Consider the following 26,847-nt stretch of genomic DNA (forward strand, 5'->3'; position numbering starts at 1 on the left):
CTGGCAGCGGCGGTGCTGAGTTTTGCCGGAGAGGAGGAGTTTTAGAAGAGAAGAGAGAGAGAGTAGAATGGCTGTAAGTTTGATACATGAAGAGAAAGGAGGCGGTGCTGAGGTTGAGGGAGAAGAGAGATAGCAGTGGTGGTGTGTAGTGGCAATTGAGAATTGAGAAAAAGATAGAGCTGAAGGAGAGTGAGAAGCCAGAGACGCCTAGAGCGGCCACGAAAATTTAAAGGTAGATGAAGAATAAGACGTTCACGGAAAATTTCTTAATTTACTAAGAAAGATCGACGGGGTTGCCTTCGCACGCAAGTTATGATCAAACGAGACGTTTGAGTTAAGGAAAATTTTAAGCTTTTGAGGTGGGCTTTCTTTTAAAATATTTTGCAATATTTTGCCAAATTATGAATAATGTATCTCTTTGCAAATATGTTATGTCTTGCCATATTTTGTTTTTTAATGGAGCTGCCAATCTGATTGTCTACTGGGTTTAATTCCCTCTAGACTTTGATAGTTAACGAATTCGGGTCTGACTAGGGGTGAGCCCTTACTCAGGCTAGTGTACACAGATAGAGATCGTGAGCAGTCATTCGGGTCGGCCGGTCCAGTGATCGAGTTTGTGGCCACATTCTCGTTTCACACGATGGTTCAGATTTGGTATGTGATAGTTGATGATGATAGTAGATCGGTCGATCGCCATTTTAAAGTTGAAAGTATTTTAGCGTTTCTCGGCAGATTTTAAAGTAAAACCCGAGTGCACTTAAAGATGGCATGGCATGACTTTATTTTATGAAAATATTTTGGCATAAGTTCACTGAGTGCATCAAGTACTCAGCTCTGATGTGTTTTCCCTATGATCAGGTTGAGCTGTGACGAGCGCAGTGGGTGTTGAGCATAAAAGTAAAGAAGATGTTTATCAAATGTTCAGAATATGTTGTGTCTTCATACATTATATTATTCTACTCTCGAGTGCTTCCGCTAAACAATATTTCTTTGAGTTCAAGTATTGTTGAGATAATATTCTTTTGAGTTGTTGATTGTCGAAATGGTACTTTGATTTTGTTCGAGCTATTTCAATTATTTCGAGCTATGGTCGAGTTTCGTTGCTTTCTATCCTTAATCGCGATCCACCGTGTTTTCTATCCTTAGAAAATGCGGGCGTGACAGGCTGCATGCATTGGAAGTGGAAGAATTGCCCGACTGCTTGGAGGGGGCAATACTTAAGCGGCAACACTTCAGTGGGTCCGGGCCCACTTCCGTGCTCTTAGCTAAGAGCACGGATGGGGATATTCTAAGAAGTTACATACAGTGATAGAATCAAGTAATATGAGGATTACATAATGATTTAGTGGGTTGGTTTATCAATGAAGCCAAATTATTCAAATTGAACTCGATATTAGAGCAACTCCAAGGGGAGAAGGTAAATGAAAAGGGTATATCATGTTTATACTTTCCCAAAAAGTGTAACATACCTTTCTAAAAACCACTTAACTCCAAGGATAAAAGGTATATAGAAAGGTATATCATTTAAAAAAAATAAAATAGTAGTACAAAAGCATTAAAAAAACATAAAGTGTAATACCTTCTCCCTTGGAGAATGATTTTTTATGAAAAGAAGGTAAATATGGTGGTTATATCAAGGACGGACGCAGAAAATTATTATAGTAGGGGCTATATATTCTAAATTTTGTATAAAATAATATATTTTCTATAAGTTGTTTTGATAGGGGCTTTTGCAATTCATTTTACACAAAATACTAATAAAACTATATATGTTATATAGCTAAAATTTAAAAATAAAAATAAAAAGTTGGGGAAGGGCTTAAGCCCCTCCCTAATCACGTGTGTGTCCGCTAGTGGGTTACATGATTTTACCTCTCCAATGATGGAGATGTAAAGATACCTCTTCAAAATGGGAAAAGGTATAATACCTTCTCAAATATATAAATTGTGGAGTAGTATATATTAACAATAGAAATGAAGAATAAGTTGTGCTTACAATGAAAAGACGAGTGCCTGTATGTGCATCCACAGCACTGAATGGATCATCAAATATATAAATATCGACATCTTGGTAAAGAGCTCGCGCAATCTGTATCCTCTGCTTCTGTCCATAGCTCATGTTGATTCCCTCTCACCAATAACAGTTTGATCCCCAAAAGGTAGAATCACAAGGTCTTTATTCAGCGAGCATGCTTCAAGGACCCTATTGTATCGTTGTCTATCCATTTCCTTACCGAACAATATATTTTCTTCTATTTTTCCACTTTCTATCCAAGCCGACTGAGCAACATAGGCTTTTGTTCCTGAAAGACTAACCGCTCCTGATATTTTTGGTATTTCGCCCAAAACGCTACAAAGTAAGCTAGACTTGCCAGAACCAACCTTGCCACAAACTGCAACCCTCATTCCACGCGATACTCTAAAATTAATATCTCTCAACGTAGAACTAGGAGATGATACATCCCAAGAAAAGTTTCCATCTACTATCTCAATGGCGAAATTAGAACTACCAACCGGAAGCTTCTCTACTACATCTGGTGGCAAGTCGTCAAGAGAAAGGAATGACGCAATTCGATCTAGAGAAACCTTGGTCTGAACAATGGCTATTGTGTCAGGCAGATTGTAAATTGGCTCTTGAAGAATCCTAAAGGTTACCAGCGCAGATAGTATCTTTCCCGACTCTAGTAGGATTCCTATAAACACGCTAGCACCAAAAGTTACCATAGACACGAACGTAGGAGCACCCCAAAAGAGAAATGTAGTGAAAGCTGAGGTGTAAAGGTATCTTGCCAGCCACTTGGTTTCTACACTCCTAAGTTCCTGAATTCTAGAGAGAAACCGCAATTCTCAAGCCTGAAATTTAAGGATTCTCATGTTCCTCAAGACTTCTGAAGTCGCCTTCATCCTTTCATCTTTAGATTTCATTAGCCCTTCCTAAAATTTCTCCTCCAATTTCCCGAGTGGAACATTTGCTAGCATGACTACAACAGTAGAAGCAAGTGCAGCTATTGAAGCAATCCCTAGATTTTTATACAATATAATTAATGCTAAGCTGATCCACAGAACCAACATCCATGGATAAAATACCAACGGAAGTCACTTATCCTCTCAGCATCAACTGCCATGAAATTAATAATTTCCCCCGTTGTATGTTCATTCTTAGATTGACATGAAAGCGTCAATCCCTTATCATATATTTTGGCAACTAATGTTGCTCTTGCCCTATAACCCCCCTGTTGGACCTTAAAATACCAATGTCTCTGTGCAAAGTGCTCGAACTTCTTTGCAATGGTAAATGCAGAAACTAATATATATCGCTCATTTGCAAAATGCCTACTTCCATTCAAGTACTGGACAAAGATATCAATGAGGTAAGGGCCAACATAAGAAGCCGACGTGTAAATCAACCCACAAATACCAGAAATCGCAACCTCCCTCCAAGCTGTAAAAAGCAACCCCTTGTCCAGCATGGCCGCAGTGACTCGTTTACTTCCTCCACTATAGGACTCCAGCTTATCATTTAAAACTGGAAACGCCCCTCTAGCAGTGTCCAAGTCGGCAAGCTGAGGAACATCCTCGAGATCCAACGCTCTCTTGTACCCTTGCGCGATTAAAGTGCTCATCCATGAGAAAGTAAAGAGATTATAAAGGGGGCTCTTCAAGCATAGGGTTGTCATCCTCCCTTTTCCCACCCCAAATCCCAGTGAAACAGAACACTGAACTCATAAGGACTGAAACAATATCAGAGGCCCAAAAAAGAGTCAGACAAATGTTTTTGCTTTTTCGAAATAAAGAAGGTCTCTGTTACTAGGCAATAACAACACACAACAGAACAGTCCCCACCAAAGCCTCAGAACGAGGGGATACTTGGTTTCTTTCAAATTCAAGAAGCAGATATGCAAGAAGAGAAAGAGAGACAGCCAAGAAAGTGTTTTGACAATCAAGTCTGATAAAGTTAGGATCTTTTCATGACTCCAGCCATTTGCATGCCAATAGAAGAGGTACAAAAAGCATAGAGTGAGATTGAAGAATGACTGGCCTAAGGAGGATAAAAGGATTGTTTTGTAGTATGAGACATTGCTATGTTAATGGTTTTCATCGTTGTTGCTCCTAAATTTCGTGTGAAGCCACGAAACGAGCGCAAAGTATCCTTATGAAATTATCTTTTATGCTATACGATGCTTGCGCTCAGCTACCCCATTCATGGTATAATTCATCAAACCTCTTGCTCTCACACTTCTCAACAAAATGGGGTAGCTGAGCGCAAGCATCGTCATATTTTAGATGTTGCGCGTACTCTTATGTCTCACATAAATGTGCCTAAGTATCTATGGTTTGATGTGTTCTTACTGCATGTTTTCTTATTAATAAGATGCCATCTAGGTGTTGCATAGGGATATTCCTTTTTCTTGTCTTCATCCTGATAAACCTCTCTATCATATTCCTCCTCGCATTTTTGGGTGTACTTGTTTTGTTCATGATCTTACTCCTGGGTTGGATAAGTTGTCCCCTCGCTCCATTAAATGTGTTTTTCTTGGTTATTCTAGAACCAAAAGGGATACCGATGTTTTGATCCTCTGCAGACGTCACCTTCTTTGAGTTTCAGCCTTATTTTACTAATTCTCAAACTAAGCCAACCAGCCAGTTAGATCCTACTCCTTTGCCTGCACAAACTTTTGTATCTTCTATGCCTTCTGCTCCTCCTTTACAGGTCTATACACGACGTCATCGACCTGCAACAACCCTTGAAGCCCCTGAAACAGAACCAAATACAGGCTCATGTCCACTGTCACAATCATCTTCGCCTCCAGCTTCTGAAGATGCAGTTCCTCCTGATGAGTTACCCATAGCCATTCGCAAAGGTAAACGAAGTTGTACCACCTGTGTCTAATCATGTTTCCTTTACTCGATTAAATGCTCATTTTCGTGCCTTTGCTCTTTGTCTTTTATCTACAGTTATTCCAACTTCTTACCAAGAGGCACTTAAACACCCTCTATGGCGAGCCGCTATGGATGAGGAGATGCAAGCTCTCTTGAGTCGTGGTACTTGGATATTGGTACATGCCCCTAATTGGGTAGATATTGTATCTTGTCGTTGGGTGTTTACCATAAAATTTCTTGCTGATGGTAGTATTGATCGATACAAAGCTCGGCTTGTGGCCAAAGGATACACACAAACTTATGGTATTGACTACTTTGAGACGTTCTCGCCCACTGCTCGTATGAACTCAATCCGAATTCTTTTCTCTTTGGCTGTTAATCTTTCGTGGCCCATGTACCAGCTTGATGTGAAGAATGCTTTTTTGTATGGGGATTTGACTCCGATGGTCTTTATGGAGCAACCTCCGGGATATGTTGCTAAGGGGGAGGATGCTACTAAGGTTCGTTGTCTCAAAAAGGCAATTTATGGCCTTAAACAAAGTCCCAAGGCGTGGTTTGATAAGTTCAGCAGTGTTCTTGGAACTATTGGTTTTAAGCAATGCAAGTCTGATCATTCGGTCTTTGTGCGACATCAAGCATCGGGTATTGTCATTCTCATTGTGTATGTTGATGATATACTCATATTTGGAAGTGATGTTCGTGGAATTGAGGAAACTAAGAAATATTTGCATCAACATTTTGTTATCAAGGATCTGGGGAGTCCTAAGTATTTCTTCGGAATTGAAATTGCACACGAAAATTCTGGAATGTCTCTATCTCAGCAAAAGTATGCTACAGATTTACTGAAAGAAACTGGACTACTTGGAACAAAGCCTGTTGATGCTCCTATGGAGGTTGATCCAAGTGTTTGGGATGATAGTGGAGAATTCTTGGAGGATAAAGCTAAGTATAGACGTCTAGTTGGAAAACTTATCTACTTGACAGTAACAAGGCCTGATATTTCCTTTGATGTTGGTTTAGCCAGTCGTTTTCTGGATAAGCCTAAGCAAGTTCACTGGGATGCTATATCAAGAAATCTCCCGGCAAAGGATTGTTATTTAAAAAGAATGGTCATCTAAAAATTGAAGGATATTCTGATGCTGATTATGCTGTTTCTAAGTCTGATAGAAAGTCTACTTCTGGATATTGCACCTACTTGGGAGAAACCTGGTAACTTGGCGAAGTAAGAAACAACATACTGTTGCGAGATCGTCTGTCGTGGCCGAGTATAGAGCTATGGCTCATACTGCTACTGAGATGATTGGAGTCAAGAATCTACTTGGAGAATTGGGGTTCACTTTCGATGAATACCGATGCATTGTGATAACCAGGCTGCAATCTATATTGCGAACAATCCGGTTTTTCATTAAAGGACTAAACATATTGAAGTTGATTGTCATTTCATTCGAGAGTGTGTTTTGAATCAGACAATTACTACTCCCTTCACTTCATCGTCCAACCAGATTGCTGATATCTTTACAAAACCGTTGTCTGGAAGCGTTTCTCGGAACTTTGTATCAAGCTGGACATGATCAATATATATGGTCCAGCTTGAGGGGGAGTGTTAATATATTATATGTATTATGTCCCACATCGGAGATGTAACATAGCCTAGCTTAGTCTCTTGTACTATATATATGTGGCCTATGTTTACTAATGAATATATAACTACTTTCTCCACTATGTATCTATATTTTACTTTTCTACATGTACATAAGTTTTTAGAAGTGAAAAAAAGTAGAGAAAAAAAATAGAAGAAAAGATGAAATAAGAGAGATAATGTGTTGGTTTTTTTTATAAAAAAAGGAAATGTACCACTTATAGTAAAACGACCTAAAAAGGAATATGTCCCTTATAATGGTACAGAGGGAGTAGTAATTGTTTAAACCGTGTGACATTTAAGTACACTAATACACAGAGTACATAAGTAGGAAGAGATCAAACACTTGACCCTTATTTTTACCTAGTAGAGAATAGTAATACTAGTATTTACGAGTTTTTTTTGGTGTATCTGGACAAAGGATGCTATACATTTTAGTATTTGGTTTCTGATCAAAGCTGTGGTATTTGATTAAGTATAAGTAAATACTACTTTGAATATTACTAATGAGTGATTTATCATTTAGATAACAAAAAGAGTTCATCAAACAGTACAATAATATCATTAGTAAATCGTACAAGAACTTAAAGGGCCTATTCTGCCTAAACAAAAACAAAGGAACTTGTATGAATTATAGACAAGTTCCATCATCATCGTTGTTGTTGTCGTCATCATCAACGTCATGCAAAAGAAGAACATTTCTTTCATTGATTTAGATTTGACAGATGTTCAACACTAGAGCTTGATCTGATGCTGTATTCTGCCACCAGCTTGGCAAACAGAGATGACTTATCCTCCAACAGCTTCTCCGGCGACTCGTATTCCTTGAGCAATCCTGCACCACACAAACATAACCAACTCAATCCCAATTAAATCATATTCACACACTGCTCAAGCCACAACACACATACCGTTATCTAACAACACAACCATGTCGCTATCCAGCACGGACGTTATCCTGTGTGCAATCGTTATAACTGTCGAGTCACAGAAATGGTTCCTGAGGGTCTGTTGGATCAGGTTATCAGTCGCTGTGTCAACAGACGCTGTTGCCTCATCGAGCACAAGGACCTTGCTTTTCTTCAGGAGCACGCGCCCGAGGCAAACCAGCTGCCTTTGTCCCACGCTCCAGTTCTCTCCATTCTCAGACACTGTTTCACCACAATTCAATCTTATCGAGTAAATAAACAAGTCGAACAAAGAAGAAGAACAATCAGTAAGCGATATTAACCTGCAAAATCAAGTTTCTCTGGCTTTTTCCTGACCTCGTCACCAAGCTGGCATTTGTCCAAAGCCTAAATAACAACAGAAACAAGACATTTAGCCAACACGCAAATCATGAGTACGAATTATCAACTAAACCAAACGGACCTCCCATATCTGCTCATCAGTATACTCTTCAAGGGGGTCGAGGTTAGTTCGAACAGTTCCCTCAAACATTGTTGGATCTTGTGGGATTATGCTCAACTTGGATCGTAAATCATGAAGTCCAATAACTGCTATATTGATACCATCGATCAGTATCTGTCCGACTGTTGGCTCTACAATTCGGAAGAGTGTCTGAATAAATGTTGATTTGCCACTTCCTGTTCTTCCTACTATACCAGTCCTCTTCCCTCCAAAGAAAGTACATGTTAGGCCTCGAAGCACGAAGGGCAAGTGAGGAGCGTAACGAACCTACAACAACAGCAATAATGTCAGCACAGCGACAACTAAAGCATTTTGAAACAATAAACAACAATGCAGCCCATCGCAAAAATCACCTGAAGGTCTTGGATATTAACTTCTCCTTGGGTAGGCCAGCAACTCTGCGGCCTGTTCGACTCAATGACAAGAGGAGGCTCACTTGGAAGTGAAGTATACTGAAGTATTCTTTCAACAGATATGATTTTGTTCTCCATAAAGCAAAGGTTCCAAACAACCCAGGCTTGATACATATTTAAATTAAGGCCATAAGTCACTGCCAAACCAGCAATACCTGCATTGCAATTTAATGAGTATAACATCTTTGAACAAAGTCAGCGCGTAAGTTTTAGTATATGGTATATTTGCACAACACTCACTTGGATCAATAGTTCCTTCTGGAAGTGTAATCAGGAAAATCAGTGCACAGGTAAACGTCATGAGAGACAACACATCCAGACGAAGGCATAGCCATTCCATCGCACCAGCTGTATGAAATTTTGGTCGTGAGTATCCATCTATCAGCCTCAAGCTAATGTCTCGGAATCGAGATTCTTGATCGAAACTTCTAATGGTGATTGCTCCGGATAGCGTTTCTGAGAAGTGTTGTATGACTGGAGCTTTGCTCACTCCACAAAGTCGGGAAAGTTCTCGTGCAGCAGCTATGTAATAACGCTGGAAAGGAAAATACTGAATTAACAAATCATCGATTTGTATTCAACTTCATGCTAGCATCTACCTATTCATATAATAACCAACATAATTTGAAGACAGAGACATCTGAAAGCATAGTAAAAGGAATTCAATGACTTTACCTGCAACAATATGCAAATTGCAATTACTGGAATGAAAATGAATAAGACCTGCCAAGCTACTTGAGTCATGACAGCAACAACTCCTAGAAGCTGAATCAAGGAAAAAGAGAATTGCGCAATGATACCCATGTTCAAATCAACAGCGCTTTGGTCCGTAGATACCTGGCAAAGAACAAAGCGTTCATCAAAAGTTACTCCTTAAGCAGCTTTACTTCCAAGAGAGTTTCAGTCAGTGTTCATAAAAATTAAAGAAACCATATATATCATAAGCTAAAAGAAAATAGCATTGTCACATACTCTATTCAAAATCCGCCCACTTGGAGTGGAATCAAAGAAAGACATGGGTGCACGGAATATGCAGAGGTGCATCTTGTTAAAGAGTATCTTTGCAGTCTTGTAGGTCATGGTCACAACAGATATTGACCTTCCCAAAACGCAAAAAGAACTTCCAACAGACAGAGCAACGTAGACGAGGATAAGGGTAGAGCCTCCAACTGGAGGTGCTTCATCCTTGGAGACAGGAGTTGCCCATGCCATCCAATAATTGCTTCCAATTTGAAGTACCTGAAATGCAACCTGAGCTAGCAAAGCAATGAGTGCCAGGAGTCCGCCATACGATGTTGTAATATAGCTCCAATAAACTGACAGTCCAACACTTCCTTTCACTCTTTCTTCATCTTGAACAAGCTGGCCCTTTGTTTCCTCATTCTTGTTATCATTTCCATGTTTCTTCGATTCCTGTCTCTGCAAACCAGGCTTAGCATTTGCAGAGCTACTTCCCTCACCATTCGCTGATTTCTCGGTACTAATAGAGTCGAGAGCTGATAAAGCCTCCTCGTGTGCACCAACAAGTTCCATAAATTCGCTTCCTGATTTGAGAATATCGTTGTACCTGCCGGCTTGTTTAATCTGTCCTTCTTTCATAACCTGATGAGTAAAAGATATGCCATATGTCACATGATTAAAGTAAGAAAAAAAATCAACAATTTAGAGATGAACAACTCACCAGAATAAGGTCAGCAGCAGGCAGAAACTCGACTTGATGAGTAACATAAATAATGGTTTTGGAATTCAGAAGCCCCATGATGCATTCCTGGCATATCATATAAATCATGATAGTACGTGAATTGGACCCAAAAACAAGAGCCGTAGTGGAATTAAGAAGACAATCAACAACTATCATCATAAAAATGTATCATAAATTTATATATATACATATAAAAAGAAATGAGGAGCATGTTGTGCTTACATTGAAAAGATGAGTGCCTGTATGTGCATCCACAGCACTGAATGGATCATCAAATATATAAATATCGGCATCTTGGTAAAGAGCTCGCGCAATCTGTATCCTCTGCTTCTGTCCACCACTCATGTTGATTCCCCTCTCACCAATAACAGTTTGATCCCCAAAAGGTAGAATCTCCAGGTCTTTATTCAGCGAGCATGCTTCAAGGACCCTATTGTATCGCTGTCTATCCATTTCTTTACCAAACAGTATATTTTCCTCTATTTTTCCGCTTTGTATCCAAGCGGACTGAGCAACATAGGCTTTTGTTCCTGAAAGACTAACCGCTCCAGATATTTTTGGTATTTCCCCCAAAATACTGGAAAGTAAGCTAGACTTGCCAGAACCAACCATGCCACAAACTGCAACCCTCATTCCACGCGACACTCTAAAATTAATATCTCTCAATGTAGGACTAGAAGAAGATGCATCCCAAGAAAAGTTTCCATCTATTATCTCAATGGCAAAATCAGAACTACCAACCGGAAGCTTCTCCACAACATCTGGTGGCAGGTCGTCAAGAGAAAGGAATGACGCAATTCGATCCAGAGAAACTTTGGCCTGAACAATCATGGATATTGTATCTGGTAGACTGTAAATTGGCTCTTGAAGAATCCTAAAGGTTGCCAGTGCAGATAGTATTTTTCCTGACTCGAGTGGGATTCCCATCAACATGCAAGCACCAAAAGTTACCATAGACACAAACGTAGGAGCACCCCAAAAGAGAAAAGTAGTGAACGCTGTGGTATAAAGGTATCTTGCCAACCACCTGGCTTCTACACTCCTAAGTTCCTGAATTCTAGAGAGAAACCTCAACTCCCAAGCCTGAAGTTTAAGGATTCTCATGTTCCTTAAGACTTCCGAAGTTGCCTTCATCCTTTTATCTTTAGATTTCATTAGCCCATCCTGAAATTTCTCCTGCAATTTCCCAAGTGGGACATTTGCTAGCATGACAACAACAGTAGCAGCAAGTGCAGCTATTGAAGCAAGCCCTAGATCTTTATACAATATAATTAATGCTAAGACGACCTGCAGAATCACCATCCATGGATCATGCATATACCAACCAAATTCACCTATCCTCTCAGCATCAACTGCCATGAAATTAATAATTTCCCCTGTTGTATGTTCATTCTTAGATTGACATGAAAGCGTCAATCCCTTATTATATATTTTGGCAACTAATGCTGCTCTTGCCCTATAACCCCCCTGTTGGACCCTGAAAAACCAATGTCTCTGTGCAAAGCACTCAAACATCTTTGCAATGGTAAATGCAGAAACTAATATATAGCCCTCATTTGCAAAATGTGTACTTCCATTCAAGTACTGGACAAAGATATCAATGAGGTAAGGGCCAACATAAGAAGCCAACGTGTAAATCAACACACAGATAGCAGAAATCGCAACTTCCCTCCAAGCGGTAAAGAGCAACCCCTTTGCCAGCATGGCCGCAGTGACTCGTTTACTTCCTCCACTATATGACTCCAGCTTATCATTCAAAACTGGAAACGCCTCTCTAGTAGTGTCCAAGCCGGCAAGCTGAGGAACATCCTCGAGATCCAAGGTTTTCTTGTACCCTTTCGCGATTAAAGGACCCATCCACGAGAAAGTAAAGAGACTATAAACACCAGCACTGCCATAAGGGGTCACAGTCTCGTCCCCTTTGGCCGCCGGCGTCTCAGACTCTATACCATTCCTAGACCTATCATGCAAAAGGGGTTCTTCAAGGATAGTGTTCTCATCCTCCCTTTTCGAACCCCAAAACCCAGTGAAACAGAACACTATACTCATAAGGACTGAAACAACATCAGAGGCCCAAAATAGAGTCGACAAATTTTTGGCTTTTTCGAAATAAAGAACGTCTGTTACAAGGCAATAACAAGACACACAAAAGAACACCCCCCACCAAAGCCTCAGAACGAGGGGATACTTAGTTTCTTTCGAATTCGAGAAACAGACATGCAAGAAGAGAAAGAGACACAACCAAGAAAGTGTTTTGACAGCCAAGTCTGATAAAGTTAGGATCTTTTCATCACTCCAGCCATTTGCATACCAATAGAAGAGGTTCAGAAGGAATAGAGTGAGATTAAAGAGTGAAAGGCCTAAGGAGGAGAAAAGGGTTGTTTTGTAGTATGAGACATTTCTATGTTTATGGTTTTCATCGTCGTTTCTCCTAAATTTCTTGTGAAGCCACGAAACGAGTACAATGAAAAACAAAATCAAGTGCAAGGAGGTCGTCAAGAAACGCAATAGGAGTGGATTGATTAGAGAGGAAAAAAGGCGGGAATTAGAGAGGAAAACAGACATACCAGCTGCCATGAGGTAAGATGAAATTGAAGATGGAATCCTATTTTTGTGAGTGTGTAGAGTGAGTGATGAATGAAAGAATAAGTTGGCATATCTCCTTTATATACTACTTGAGTTCATCAATGCATCATCCATCCAATAGCAAACGAGTCGTCGTTGATAATTTGCAATTTTTGTTTGATTGTGATTTCCCTGTAAAAAAGGAGAAGAAAAGAAAGTGTTTGAGTCATAGTTTTGTCCCACCATTAATTAACAAGATAAAAGTCAAGAAAGTGATGTTTTGCTTGGGCAGCAAAAAACTTGGTGGGCAAGGCTATGGTGGAAATTTAAAAGTTGGAGGAAACCATGAGGAAAGGCTATCTGATTTTGTTCAATAATTATCTTATCATGTGAGAGTTTAGATGAAAAAGGTCCACTTTTTTATTGGTTTTGTAGATAATATCATGGAAATGTGTGTTAGCTGTCCCCATTCATGGAAAATAAGCATAAGAAGTTACGTAGAGTGATAGAATCAAGTAATATGAGGATTACATAGTCATTTAGTGGGTTGGTTCATCAATGATGCCAAATTATTCAAATTGAACTCGATATTACATAACTTGGTGTAAGAAAGAATTATTACTCAACTATATCACATAAGCTAATGGAAAATGGTTAAACAAAAATAACCAAACAAAACATTACTTAAGTAAGAGGTTCATCGTCTATGTTCATCTTCTCCCCGAAATGGAAAAAAAAAAACAAAAGAATCCAATTATACCTCTTTTAACATGGTTAAATTATAGGAGTAGTACTTAATTCTTTCATTTTGGAGAGAAACAAAAGAAACAAAATAGACGATACTTCAAGTTCTGAAATCTAAGGAAAAAGATTCAAACATACAAAGGGAAAGATTAACAAAAAGAAAAATAAAACTATGCCTATAATATACTCCGAAGATAGAGATACTTTATTAAATAGGTTGGAGATACTGTACTAAATCTAAGGAAAAAGATAGAAACATACGAAGGGAAAGATTAAAAAAAGGAAAATAAAACTATGCCTATAATATACTCCTAAGATAGGGATACTATATTAAATACTCCCTCCTTCTCAATAAATATGAAACATTTAGTTTCCGACACAGGATTTTATGCAAGTGTTGTTTTATGAGTTAATGAAGAGAGGGTAAAATAAGAGAGAGGAAAAAGTAGAGAGGGTGATGTTTCCATTTTAGGAAACGTTTCATTTTTAGTGGGACAACCCAAAAAGGAAAACGTTGCATTTCTAATGGAACAGAGAGAATAGGTTGGAAATTACATAATATCCTCAAATAAAAACACCTAAAACTGCCTAAATTAGGCGTGGAGCATAACATTTCTCTATGGGTGTAATAAAAAATTTGTGAAAACTCAAAATATATGGATTAATTGCGATTACATGAAACGCGAGATTTTTGAATACATGAATTTCCATTATGAATCCAGTCAATTCGAAATATTTAATTTAAGTTAATTTGATTTGTTTTAGTTTTCGGCTGGTTTCTTTTCTATCCAAAATTTAGAGCATTCAAATCAATTTGGTGAGGCATATTTTGAGAACCAGACAAAAGTATTATTGAAATCTATACACTCTCCACTATCTTTTCATTCGTATCGGAAAAATTGTTAATTTATTTCGTCTTTTGCACATTTAAAGTTAAATCATTACCGAATCATAATAAAATTACTCTTTCTTTGATGTAGTAGTATATTTTTATAAGCTATCCGTTTCTTAATAATTGCGCTTGGACCTCATAGTTAATTAGGAATTTAGGATAATGATCATGATTTACTAATTATATTTTTATTATTATACTCCATTTGGTAAAATATAGAGTATCATGGTACTGTTTATATAGACTAAAATGACCTCAATAATGTATATGCACAAATTGAAAATTAGAAAAATGAAGGACAAACTTAATAATTTTATTCCACTATTTTTGTTCAATTTTTAAATCTGTCTAGTTAACCCATCAAAATTGCGGATTAATAATCTAGGTGAAACATATACTTCAATATGAGCTTTTTCATGCCATAAAAATAATACGGGTTATTTAGTAAGATTAATATAACACCAAATACATAATTAAAGCTAGAAAGAGCTTGTAATTTGTTGTAACATACTGTAATAATCAAACACCACCTAATATTATTGAAATGGGACAAAGGCCCATGTTTGGTTGTCAGGATTTTGTCTGGAAAAATAACCTGATTCCTTAAATTTTAAATTTATGTGTTTGTTTTGGTTTTTAATCAAACTGGAAAAGTAATCAGAATCCGAGAATAAGGAAAATTAGTAGAACTTTCTAGGATTCTGAATTCTAACTTTTCTTTGGTATTCTTTTTCTCAATTTTAGGATTCTTACATATTTAAGCAATATAGTATAATTTTATTATTATTATTATTATTATTATTATTATTAATTACAATATTTTAAAAAGTATTTTACAATTATAAATCATACTTAATTTCTCTATAATAAATAACTATAATTAAAATTATCATATTTATAATAATTCATAATAGTAATTAATAATTTATTAATAATTAATAATTAAATCATAATTATTTAATATAAATTATATAATAAATAATTATTATTATATTTTATAAGTTAGTAATTAATCAATAAAGTCATAGTGCAATTTTAATTTATAAAATTTATTCAATTATAATATCTGTAAAATATTATAATTATAGTATAATAATTATTATATTTATTATAATAATAAATGAGTATAATACTCCATGTAACTATAACTATATTTATATTAGCATATATTATGATGGATAGTCCATATTTAAACAATCCATCGTAATAATAAATATAATAATATAATTATTATTATTTATAATTAAAAGTCTATTAAATTTTTTACAATATTATTCTTTTTTATAAATAAAAAATAAAAGTATATTTTTAGTTTGGTGTTTAAATTAAATATAAATTTAAAATTTTAATATTGTCCAAACACAGGAAAGTAAAGTTACTAGGAATCATATTCCCGGGATTCATTTTCTCAGGAATCATTCTTCTTGTCAATTTTACTTTTCTGTCAATCAAACATAGCCAGTATTATATTTGAAATGATTTAAAATAACAAAGTTTACAGATTCACCAATTTACATTAGGCCGTCGAGCATCGCTAAATAACCGATTGATTTACCAACCGATCATCAACAAAGCTTGGTGCAAAAATGACAAGCTAGAAACATTGGATAAATACTAATGTTATTCAGTTACCCACTTTTTTCGAATTAATATCATTCTAATTTCTGATTATATTGGTTACTATGTGAATGATTTCGTCTAACTACACTAATAGTTCAATTATTTTTTAAATGACCTGAATCATGAAACAATTGAAAATGACTCAACTTTATCTAATTATCTCCAAAGTAAATATCGACAAATTTATCCTATAAAAATGAATTAATATTATTCTGGTTATATTGCCTATTATGTCAAAATTAGGACTATGATAGAATGTTTTTTGAAAATTAATTTTAATATCCATGAATGAAAAATATCTACGAACTAGATTCATTTGTAGTAATGGTTCAATCGTAGTGATATCTTTTTCTTATAATTAGATAACTTATATGTTTAATCATATAACGTGTCATTTACTTATAGTTGCATTGATTACTAATTACTAATAATTTATGACTTTTTAGGGAGTCAAATTTAAATACCGCACAACTATAAAACATTTTGTGAAAAAGAAATGAACAACGTTAGAAACAAAGCAACTGCAACTGATAAAAATTTGGGGAAACATACGTGTGTATATGACTTGTCTGGTTAGAGTTGTTTATTAAAACTAAAAAATACAGATTAATACAAGGTCACGTTAGGTTGAGATTTTTTAACTTAATTGAAAATTGAGATTTATTTTCAGTCACTCATCCACAACATTTTTGAAATGTTAACTATAAGTAAATTATGTCTAACTCAGGGGGTATTATCGTTAATAGCCTGCACTGTCCATCAAATGTCAACAACTTATTGTTGACATTATATGTGTATAATTGACATTATATTTGTGTAGTTGACATGAATTGTACACATGGTTGACATTAATACGTGTGTAGTTGACATGAATTGTATATGTAGTTGGAAAAAAAAAATTAAAAATTAAATTTAAAAAAAAAAGTATTTATTGAATAAAATGTACCATGAAATTACCATTATGCCCTTTTATAATTAATTAATCTAAAAATATTTTCCATGTAGCAAATTCTGGACCACTCATTTAATAAAAATTAGTGGCTGATAATGCATCTCAATTCTCAATTAGACTAAAAAATCTCAATTGATCACAACCCGAATAATATATGACTATCCCACATCAGTATTAAAAAAACTGAAACTATAAATTCTATGGGCCACTCCTTCTGTATTAATTGATTTTAGGATGAAACTCATAAATTTCTATACAAAGTAAAGTTTGGATTTTCAATATAATACAAAAACCAATATCTTTTATCCCAAAATATGCTTAGTAGAAAAAAAAAATGGATTTCGTTTTCCCAAAATCTCAACTCCGATAACAAATGCTAAAATAAAGTAGGGTGAATAGAGACAATACATACCACTTTCTCGTGTAAATTGATCAAATAAAGTAAGGTGAACAAAGAGAATATATGGAGTACATCTTATCTTAAGCACTTGATACAATGCATCTGTAACTACAAAACACGAGATTTCACTTCAAATATAATATTCACATAATTATTTAAGTGAAATATTTCACTCTACGTAGTCACAAAATTCTAGAATTAGAATTCGAGCTCATATTGTACTGTTCTACAAATGAAGACAACTTATTCTCTAACTAACGACAGAAATATTTCGTTCCATGTTGTCACAGTGTAAAAAAAGTGCATCGGAGGTAGAATCGGTGCGATGATCATTACTGACAATGACAGACAAAAAATGCGAGTGAACCCTAATTTCAGAATGCCACTCCGGCATTCCGGAATATCGTACTACTTGCCTGCTTAAGCAAGAGTTCAATTTGAGATGTTCATTTCAATTTAACATCAATGCTAATTTTATTGTTACTTCAAAAGTCATCTGGATGAGTTTATTTTACTTTATGTAGTTTCACACTATATTTTCTCTATTTCATTTTGGTAATTGTATCTTGGTCCATTAAATGAAAAATTGAAAATTAATTATTTAAATTAAAACCCACCCGGTTGAACCATGTAGTGACATAACTGGTGTAAGTGTGTAACCCTTAATCGTGACTACGGGCCCTGTTCGGAACCACTTACCACCATTCACGGATCGATTACGGTCCACCGTCAAGAAGCAACCGAACCAACCACTATATGTAGCTGCCTTCATCATAATGTTAAATTATCTTCTATAAAAGGAACAGGATTTATAGTAAAACTATGGAAGTACTATATTAGACACTATAGATGAGATCCATAAATAATAAAATAAAAAAATTGCTACAAACTGAAATTTAAAAAATATGGTTTATTTCTTTAGAATGTATGGAGTATTATTTTAATTGAGTATGTCATTTTGATATCACTTGTTTAGTTATTTACCATTTCCATCTATAGATCTATCTAGCAATGCGACTATAGCTGCCAAACTATGTTACTTATGTTTGGTACACATATAAAAAGGCAAAAATAAAAATATTAATTTGTTATTTTTGTTCCTTTAGAGCATCCATAATGGCGGCAAGCGGGCCAGCTAGCTGATTCCCAGCGCTGGCCGGTCCGCTCGCTGAACCATTGCAACCGGTGAGCGCCATTTTGGTGAGAATTTCAGCGAGCGCAAGCCGGTTTGAGAGCGCTGGCCGATGCGATCGCCGATCGGTTGGCCGCCATTGTAGGCAGGCGATCGGCGAGCGATCAGCCAGCAAATTTTTTTTTTTAATTAAATTTTCGAAACACTATATATACGCGATTTTCACGTCATTTTCATTCGCACCACTTGTGTTAACGAGTTTTCTCTCTCTCCTAATTTATGTACAAGAGCAACAACGCGAAATGAGTAACGCGGGTGGTAGTAGTGATAGTAGTGGTAGGGATGCTGAGGAGTACGAACGACAAATGGACGAAGCATTGGAGGCATATACGTCCGATGAGATAGACCGGCTGATAAAAAGGGCTTTGCAGCCAGCGGTACCTCGACCTCGACCCGTTGTCCACCGCCGAGCAGCGATTGATCAGGATCACCAAGCTGCACATCAGCGGCTATATGACGACAACTTCGCTCCGGAGCCGCGGTTTGGAGCCAACCTTTTCAGGCGGCGTTTTAGGATGCGCAGGGAGCTGTTTATGCGTATCGTTGACGCTTTAGAGCGTCGATACCTGTGTTTCCAGTTCAGGCTCAACGGGCGGGCAAGACCCGGCCACACCCCTATTCAAAAGTGCACTGCGGCAATCAGGCAGTTGGCCTACGGAGGTGCGACAAACATGTGGGACGAGTACCTCCACATCAGTGAGACGATTGCCCTGCAGTGTCTGAAGTATTTCTGTGAGGGCGTCGTTGAAATATTCAAGGACCAGTATCTTCGAAGCCCTACCCCGACAGACTGTCAGGATCTGATGCAGATGCACGGGGAGAAGCATGGGTTCCCAGGGATGTTAGGCAGCATAGATTGTATGCATTAGGAGTGGAAGAACTGTCCCGCTGCCTGGAAGGGGTTCTACACCACCGGCTACAAGGGAAAGAATCCCACGATGATCCTCGAGGCCGTAGCTGATTATCGGCTGTGGATTTGGCATGCGTATTTTGGGGTAGCCGGGGCGAACAATGACTTCAACGTCCTCAACTCGTCGCCCCTTTTCAACGAGCAGTGCCAGGGCGTCGGTCCGACCATCAGTTTTGTCACCAACGACAACCGGCATGATTATGGGCTACTACTTAGCGGATGGGATATACCCTAGGTGGCCCATCTTTGTGAAGACGATCAGATGCACAAATGAGGACAGGAAGACCTACTTTGCGGAACGGCAGGAGTCGGCGCGCAAGGACGTGGAGAGCGCATTTGGTGTGCTCCAGTCCCGATGGGCGGCAATTAGGGGTCCAACGCGTCTGTGGCATGTCGACTGCATTGCTTCTATAATGTACGTCTGTATTATCATGCACAACATGATAGTCGAAGATAAAGGTGTACAACTGACTAGTTGGGCCAATGACGATGAAGCCGGTCCAAGCCACGGCGTGGCCACCCCCAACGTACGAAGGGGGGTACCTCACGATGAAATCGGCCGACTCCAGGCACATGCCGACATGCGCCAAGTGGATGCTCATATTCAACTCCAAAAGGATTTAATTGAAGAGTTGTGGGCGCGGAGGACTGCACGACGATAGTTTTTTTTGTTTTATGTCTTTTTTTTATTATGTAATTTTTTTTAATTAATGTACTTTTTTATTTAAATGAAATTAATGAATTTTCTCATATATGTGTTGTAAATTTATTCCGTACCTTTGTGTTTAATTCCGTAAATTTAGTTGTTTTTTAATTTTGATTGTTGTGGCTAGCCTATTGCTTGTCCTGATGATGTGACATGAGGAATTTTAGTGCTGATGATGTGGCAGGAGGGGTTTGTGGTTGGCCTATGGCTGACGTAAAGCCATTGTGGATGCTCTTATATACTCCCTCCGTCCCCGATTAAGAGTCACACTTTGATCGGGTACGGGTTTTTATATTGGTTTTATAATAAATGTTAGTGCAGTGAGTTAGTGGAATGTGGGACCTACTCTACTTATCATTTATGATAAAAATGAAGTGTGACTCTTAATTGGAGACGGATTGAAATGGAAAAGTGTAACTTCTGTTCGGACACAGATGAAGTATACAGAAATGTAGTGTTGAAACTTGAAAAATTAATAGACATCTACCCAACTTTAATATGTCTAAGAAAGACGACAAAAGTAATTACATAAGTTCCAGCCCACGCGTTTGACGGTAGAAATTAAGTTCATTTTGTTGGAACTTGGAACTAAAGTCTATTTCCAACATCTTATGAAACTTATTCTTTTATTTTTTTTATATTCATTTTTCAAAAACAGTAAATTAATTTAACTGGTTAGTGAATTGACTACACAAACTCACACTCCTACTTTATTTGAGATCTCTATTTTATATAAATAATTATAAAATAACTCTTACAAGAGTATCTCCAAAGAAGAAATGTAAGTTGAGAAGATATATTCTCATTTACCTTCTTAAAAAGATAATTATATTTTAAAAAATAATATACTTTAAGAAAAAAAAATTTAAAAAGATAAACAAAAATAACTAATTTTTGGCCTTTTACGCTACATTTCCTTTACATTTCCTTTAAAAAGTTAAATTCAGAAATCAAAGAAAAATACTTTGCTATTGTCAAAAGGGAAAATATTTTTCTCTCACTTCCAAAATGGCGGCACCCTAATTGGTCAACGAAAAATACGTAAATATATGCATGCATTAAAAAAATATTTATAGTACTTTGTTGACTAAGTAAATTCAAAGACCTGAATCATTTAAGCACAAAATTAAGAAAAAAAATGGTTAATGTATTAAGTAGAAAGAGAATAAAATAGGTGATAAAATAAAGTAAAATAAATGAAGAGAAAATATAGTAAAATAAAAAAGAATAAGTATTAATTTTTTTAAAAAACAAAAGTGATTCAATTATTAATAAGGAACAGAGATTTGAGGACTCAGTTAGAAAATTGTGTTAGACCATCTCCAACCATACTCCAAAAATGAGTTTTGGTATATAAATCTTCTTCAATCATACACCAAACTCAAATTTATTTTTGGTGTTTTTTTTAAAATAACATCAAATATGGTGTTACTGCAAATATTTTATGAGACAAAACTCAAATATAGTGTAAATTTAAATTTGATGTAAATAGTTGGAGTAAAATTACTTTTTGGTGTAATATATACTCAAAAATGAGTTTGAGTTTGGTGTAAATGATTGGAGATGGCCATAGAGAAGACTAATTAATAAATTTCAGCCTTTATTTTAAAATTTATAAAATATTTTCAGGAAGTTATAATTGTTTTTTTTTTTTTTTTTCAAAAAGCAAAGTAACAAAAAAGATGGCTTCCTTAATTGCAAATTGAGGACTGCATAGTAGACCAATGATGCAGCCCACTTGACTGGAAATTTGCCGCCCAAGAAGAAAATGTTCAAATATATGATGTGTTCCAAACTATTGTTTTCACATCATATATGCGTGGTCCATAACTATTTATTTAACAATAACTATCACTAAAATAAATTTGACATAAATGACAATTTTTGTCTCAATAATTATTTAAAAAGCACACCCCGACAACTCTTTATTCTAAATCAAGCACCAACAAAGCACTACGTAAACTGCAACTTATTTCATCTTCTAGAGATTAGAAAAATTACATCTAACTTAAACACATTCTCACCAGCATGTTTATTTTTCTTTTAACTAAACATGGTTACGAATAACTAATAATTCTACAATACTGATTTGTTTCTAATTATTGATTGTTTATAAATTTGACAAACTTTTTATTTATAATGTAAATTTTGTAAATATGAAGTACTAGTATTTATTGTCAGCTTCACATTCCCCTCACATTTGCTCGAAGTATACTAATTGTAATAAATAAAAGTTTATAAGTGATATTAGTACCGTAATGAATTTGAAAAAAGCAACTAAATAAACGTCTAGACTTTTTATTACTAGAGTACAATTTATACGTCATCAAATCTTCATTAAATTTTTTTAACGGATTGACCGAAGTAAAATATATTACCGCATACAATTTTTGACATGACACAAAAATCCAACACAAATACTCACGGAATTAATGAATTAAGACCCAATAAAAACCAGATAATTTTAGATTGAATAAGGATTTAACCTTATTGAGTAGCATCGATATTGCGCTGACTCAAAACGACTCAATCGCACGATTTACTAGCTCTAGAATACACATATCACATATTTTAGTAATTTGGGCCCATTCTAAACATTTCAAAAATGAACTTTTTTGTGGGATAGTGTTTTTAGCAGGAAGCTTCGTCTAGTTCATACTTTTCATTCACTTGACCAAAATGTATTTGGTTGATTACGTATAGACCATTTGATAACGTATTGTTTAGGGAGTATGTCGAAATGGGTCCCATCCTGATGCCTAAATTTCAGGAGAGCAAATAATGGTCTTGTTAATAATAAAAACTTTTAAACGATTCAAGAAATGCATACAACTTCAAAATTTGATACTATAATTAATGATATATCCATTTTTGATTTATCATGATTTTATCACAAAATTAAAATCTTCAGATTACTAAAAGGATTTGTCTATTCATAGCACGAGAAACTAGGTGGAAGGTGTGTGGCCATTTTAGTCATCAAATTGAACATATTATTTATAGTATGTGTTGTCAACTATACAAGACATTTATAGTAGTAGTACATATTATTTTAATGTATGGTTGGCCTCTAACTATTAATTTATGAAAATATCCAAATTTTGACCAAATTAGACAATTCCATTGGACAGCAAACTCTATCATAGATATAATTTTTAAATTACTTGTAAATTCAACTAATCATGTTGATATAAATAGACCATCAACAACACACCTCATGCATCATCAAATCACAATGGAGTTCTCTCTACTCTTATCCCTTCAAATCCTTATCCCAACTCTCATCTTCCTCACACTAATCATCACCAAAAAAAGAAACGGCAAGCTCCCGCCGGGCCCGCGTCGCATCCCGTTGCTCGGAAACATGCACAACATGATCAGCAGCGAGGCCCCCCACCGCGCCCTCCACAAGCTCTCCCAAAAATTCGGCCCCGTGATGCACCTCCAGCTCGGCGAGGTTTCCGTCGCCGTCATCTCCTCCCCCGAGGCCGCCAAGCAGGTATAATCAGTGGCGGAACTACATGGAATTAATAAGAGACTTAAGTCCCTAATTAATTAAAAAATTACTTTTTCATTTATATAATATCATCGAATTTTCAATATTTTATGTTAATCATTATGCAAAAGTCAAAATTAGAATATAGGATAATTTTTAGCCCTTACTAAAATAAATTTCTGCGTCCGCCCCTGCTGCAGGTGATGAAGACCCACGACATCCACTTCGCCTCGCGGTCCCCGATCATTGTCGCGGAGATCATCAGCTACGCGTGCACCAGCATCACCTTCGGCCCGTACGGCGAGTACTGGCGCCAGCTCCGCAAGATCACGACGCTGGAGCTCCTCAGCATGAAGCGCGTCCAGTCGTTCCGGTGGCTCCGGGAGAAGGTCTTCATCGGCCTCGCCAGAAAATTCGTTTCCGGGGCCGAGGTGAACTTCTCTAAGGAGTTCAACGCGGCGACGTTTAACTTGATCTCGAGGGCGGCGCTCGGGGACGCGACGAAGCAGGTGGAGTCTCTGCACCCGATGATCAACGAGCTCGCGGACCTGGCGGCCGGGTTTGACATCGCCGACGTGTTTCCTTCGGTTAAATTGTTCCAGTGGATGAGCAGGATGAAGAAGAGGGTGTTGGTTATACACAAGGATATTGATAGGATTCTTGAGGAAGTCATCCACCAGCATAGAACTGCAAAGAGTGATGAACATCATGAAGATATTCTTGATGTTCTTCTCAAGTATCAGCAAGATGGCCTTGATTTCTCTCTCACCAAGGACAATGTCAAATCCGTCATCGTGGTTAGTGTTTTCTCTTCTGATTATAGAAAGAACTGAAATCGAGTATATAATTTTATTGAACAATTTTGTTTATGAACCTTAAATTTGGTACAATTTGATGTAGGATATTAGCCTAATCTGTCCGAACCAACTAAAATCATTGTATAAATTTCATGGTTTTAAAGTTGGATTCTTTGTTTGCTTAGGATATGTAGGTGTTTGCATTTGACTAATGAAACAAATAATATATTTCACATCGTACCGATGTAAAGAGATACTCCCTCCATTCTCCATTAAATGTCTCATATTTGACTGGTGCGGTTTAAGAAATTGCTTGACTTTGTAAAGGAAAGTTAGTGGTGGAGTTAGTGGAATATGGTCCCCACTTTTATATAATAATTTTATAATAACTGTGAGTAAAATGAGTCAGTGAAATGTGAGGTTCATTAACTAAAAGTGGGAAAAGTGAAATGAGACATTTTTGGGGACCGTCCAAATAAGGAAATATGAGATATTTAATGCGGACCGGAGAGAGTACTAATTACTTTAAACTGATTTTTAACTTATAATAGTATATTCTTTGCCATTGTAAAGAAAGAACTGCAATCACTATATGACTTTTATGAGCTAATTGGAATCCATGGACTTCTATTATGATATCAGAGTTGCAATCACTATATGACTTTTATGAGCTAATTGGAATCCATGGACTTCTATTATGATATCAGAGTGGTAGTTGTTGGCTAAAAATTAAGTGATCTAGTAGTATATTTGAGCTGAATAAAAAAAAGACCGAGTCGTCGGTATATCTCATATCATATCGGTGTAAAGAGATAACTGATTGATCTGAATTGTTTGTTTGTTTAGGATATGTTGTCTGGAGGGAGCGAGACGTCCGGGACGACAGTCGAATGGGCGATGGCCGAACTCGTAAAAAATCCAAGAATCCTCGAGAAGGCACAGGAAGAGGTGAGGAGGATTTTCGACGAAGAGGGAACCATAGAGGAGTCGCGAATTCAGGAATGCAAGTATCTTAAGCTGGTGGTGAAGGAGACGCTGAGGATGCACCCAGCCCTGCCGCTGATGCTGCCGAGGAAATGCCGCGAGACGACCGAGGTGGACGGGTACGTGATACCGGAGAACTCCCGGGTGATCGTGAACGGATGGGCCATCAACAGAGACCCCAACTACTGGAAAGATGCCAACACTTTTCAACCCGAGAGGTTCCTTGACAATTTGGTGGATTACAAGGGAAATAACTTTGAGTTTCTCCCATTCGGTAGTGGCCGGAGGATGTGCCCCGGGATGTCGTTCGGGCTGGCCAACGTTGAGTTTCCGCTTGCTCTGTATTTGTACCATTTCGACTGGAAGTTGGGGGGTGGGGTGAAGCCTCAGGATTTGAATATGGAGGATGGGTATGGGTTGACTTCTAGGAGGCTTAAACAGCTCTATCTTGTGCCCACACTCACAAGGCCTTTGCCTGCCCACTGATGCAAACTACTGTCATAGTAGTAATATTTTGGTTCATGAATATTTGTTTTGATGTTTATCAATAATGTCTATTTAATCTTATGTAATATATAAGTACAATAAAGTTACGAGTTTCATTTAACAAATTGGTCCAATTTTGTCTTGTCAGGTGATTGATTTCTCTATCTTTGTTGAGCTGGTCAAATGTTTCGAGCTGATTGCGATACATACTGGCCTAAAAGTCTGAGCACATAACGTACAAATACAATAAAGGAAACTTGCAATTTTCAATCATTCTTCTTGCCTCTTGGGATAAGCTTTATGAGTTGGGGTGAACGGTACTTCCGTCCACAATTAGGAATTTTCCAATCTAAATAAGGCGTTTTTATATTGTCACGGACTTACGAATATTTAGATAAACTTAAGTAGAAAAACGAAAGTAAAATAAAATAGAATATAATAAGGAAGATAAATAAGATAATAATTGAAAAAAAAGGAAAGGCCTCACTTTGGCTGAGACATCCAAAACTGAAATATGTCTAACTTAGGATAGAATATGAATAACATTTTTATATACAAACACTATTTATTTGACGAATGAAAGTGAAATAAATTAATAAAATACAGAGTATACTCGTGAACGACTGATTCATGTGTCATTAGTTTTACAATAAAATGAGAGTAAATGATATTAGCTGTGAATGTTAATTTGATTTTTACACTACATGTCTACATGCATAAGTGTGTTTTGTTGGTGGGTTATAAGATTAGAAATGAAGTTATATGGGTGGAGGTCAATGATTTATAGTGTGAATTTTTAATTGACCATTTGGTTTTATTAGCATATGAGAATGTGTTAGGGATCTAAATCCCTTACGATCCGATAAAATGAAAAATAACAAGATAAAGATAATTCGGCGCCCGTGAGGGTCGGCGGAGATAAGGATCTGGGCGGCTGTGCGCGGGTTCCGACCCATCGGGCAACGACTACAGATCAGATATACGTTTCGGCTGTGCGCGGAGACCTTCCGTCGGGCAGCAGGTAGCGTAGGGAATTATGGATTCAAAGCATTACGCAA

The 26,847-nt window shown here is 36.8% G+C and overlaps 2 protein-coding genes and 1 pseudogene across 2 annotated transcripts; 1 reads left to right on the top strand and 2 right to left on the bottom strand.

Moving 5' to 3' along the window:
- Nucleotides 1–1,261: 1,261 nt before the first annotated feature.
- Nucleotides 1,262–3,677, bottom strand: LOC125217844 (ABC transporter C family member 3 pseudogene; annotated as a pseudogene).
- A 3,341-nt stretch (nt 3,678–7,018) lies between these two features.
- LOC125200477 (ABC transporter C family member 3-like) lies at nt 7,019–12,749 on the bottom strand. The gene is made up of 10 exons (XM_089056236.1): nt 10,268–12,749; nt 10,025–10,111; nt 9,316–9,945; nt 9,019–9,180; nt 8,584–8,878; nt 8,284–8,498; nt 7,892–8,197; nt 7,752–7,815; nt 7,432–7,671; nt 7,019–7,355 (listed from the first exon to the last, which is right to left on the bottom strand). Exons 1-10 carry the CDS (start codon nt 12,620–12,622, stop codon nt 7,225–7,227), a joined length of 4,485 nt encoding a protein of 1,494 aa, XP_088912362.1. The 5' UTR covers nt 12,623–12,749; the 3' UTR covers nt 7,019–7,224.
- Nucleotides 12,750–23,235: 10,486 nt separating this feature from the next.
- LOC125185664 (salviol synthase-like) lies at nt 23,236–25,914 on the top strand. The gene is made up of 3 exons (XM_048082231.2): nt 23,236–23,525; nt 23,723–24,319; nt 25,166–25,914. Exons 1-3 carry the CDS (start codon nt 23,244–23,246, stop codon nt 25,787–25,789), a joined length of 1,503 nt encoding a protein of 500 aa, XP_047938188.2. The 5' UTR covers nt 23,236–23,243; the 3' UTR covers nt 25,790–25,914.
- The last annotated feature ends 933 nt before the right edge of the window (nt 25,915–26,847 follow it).

This window comes from Salvia hispanica, chromosome 1 (genome assembly GCF_029641045.1).
Source record: "Salvia hispanica isolate PSC_SH4W2 chromosome 1, Shi_PSC_v1, whole genome shotgun sequence".
In the NCBI taxonomy this organism is placed as follows: Eukaryota; Viridiplantae; Streptophyta; class Magnoliopsida; order Lamiales; family Lamiaceae; genus Salvia; species Salvia hispanica.

Bases quoted from the DNA above. Each gene is read 5' to 3' on its own strand.
- LOC125200477 (XM_089056236.1), bottom strand. From the start codon at position 12,622: ATGGCAGCTGGTATGTCTGTTTTCCTCTCTAATTCCCGCCTTTTTTCC. The intron at 10,112-10,267 runs GTAAGCACAACA...ATGATATGCCAG, and splicing joins CAGGCACTCATCTTTTCAAT to GAATGCATCATGGGGCTTCT. The intron at 7,672-7,751 runs GTTAATATCGCT...GTGGTGAAACAG, and splicing joins AGAGAAACTTGATTTTGCAG to TGTCTGAGAATGGAGAGAAC.
- LOC125185664 (XM_048082231.2), top strand. From the start codon at position 23,244: ATGCATCATCAAATCACAATGGAGTTCTCTCTACTCTTATCCCTTCAA. The intron at 23,526-23,722 runs GTATAATCAGTG...CCCCTGCTGCAG, and splicing joins CCCCCGAGGCCGCCAAGCAG to GTGATGAAGACCCACGACAT. The intron at 24,320-25,165 runs GTTAGTGTTTTC...TTGTTTGTTTAG, and splicing joins ATGTCAAATCCGTCATCGTG to GATATGTTGTCTGGAGGGAG.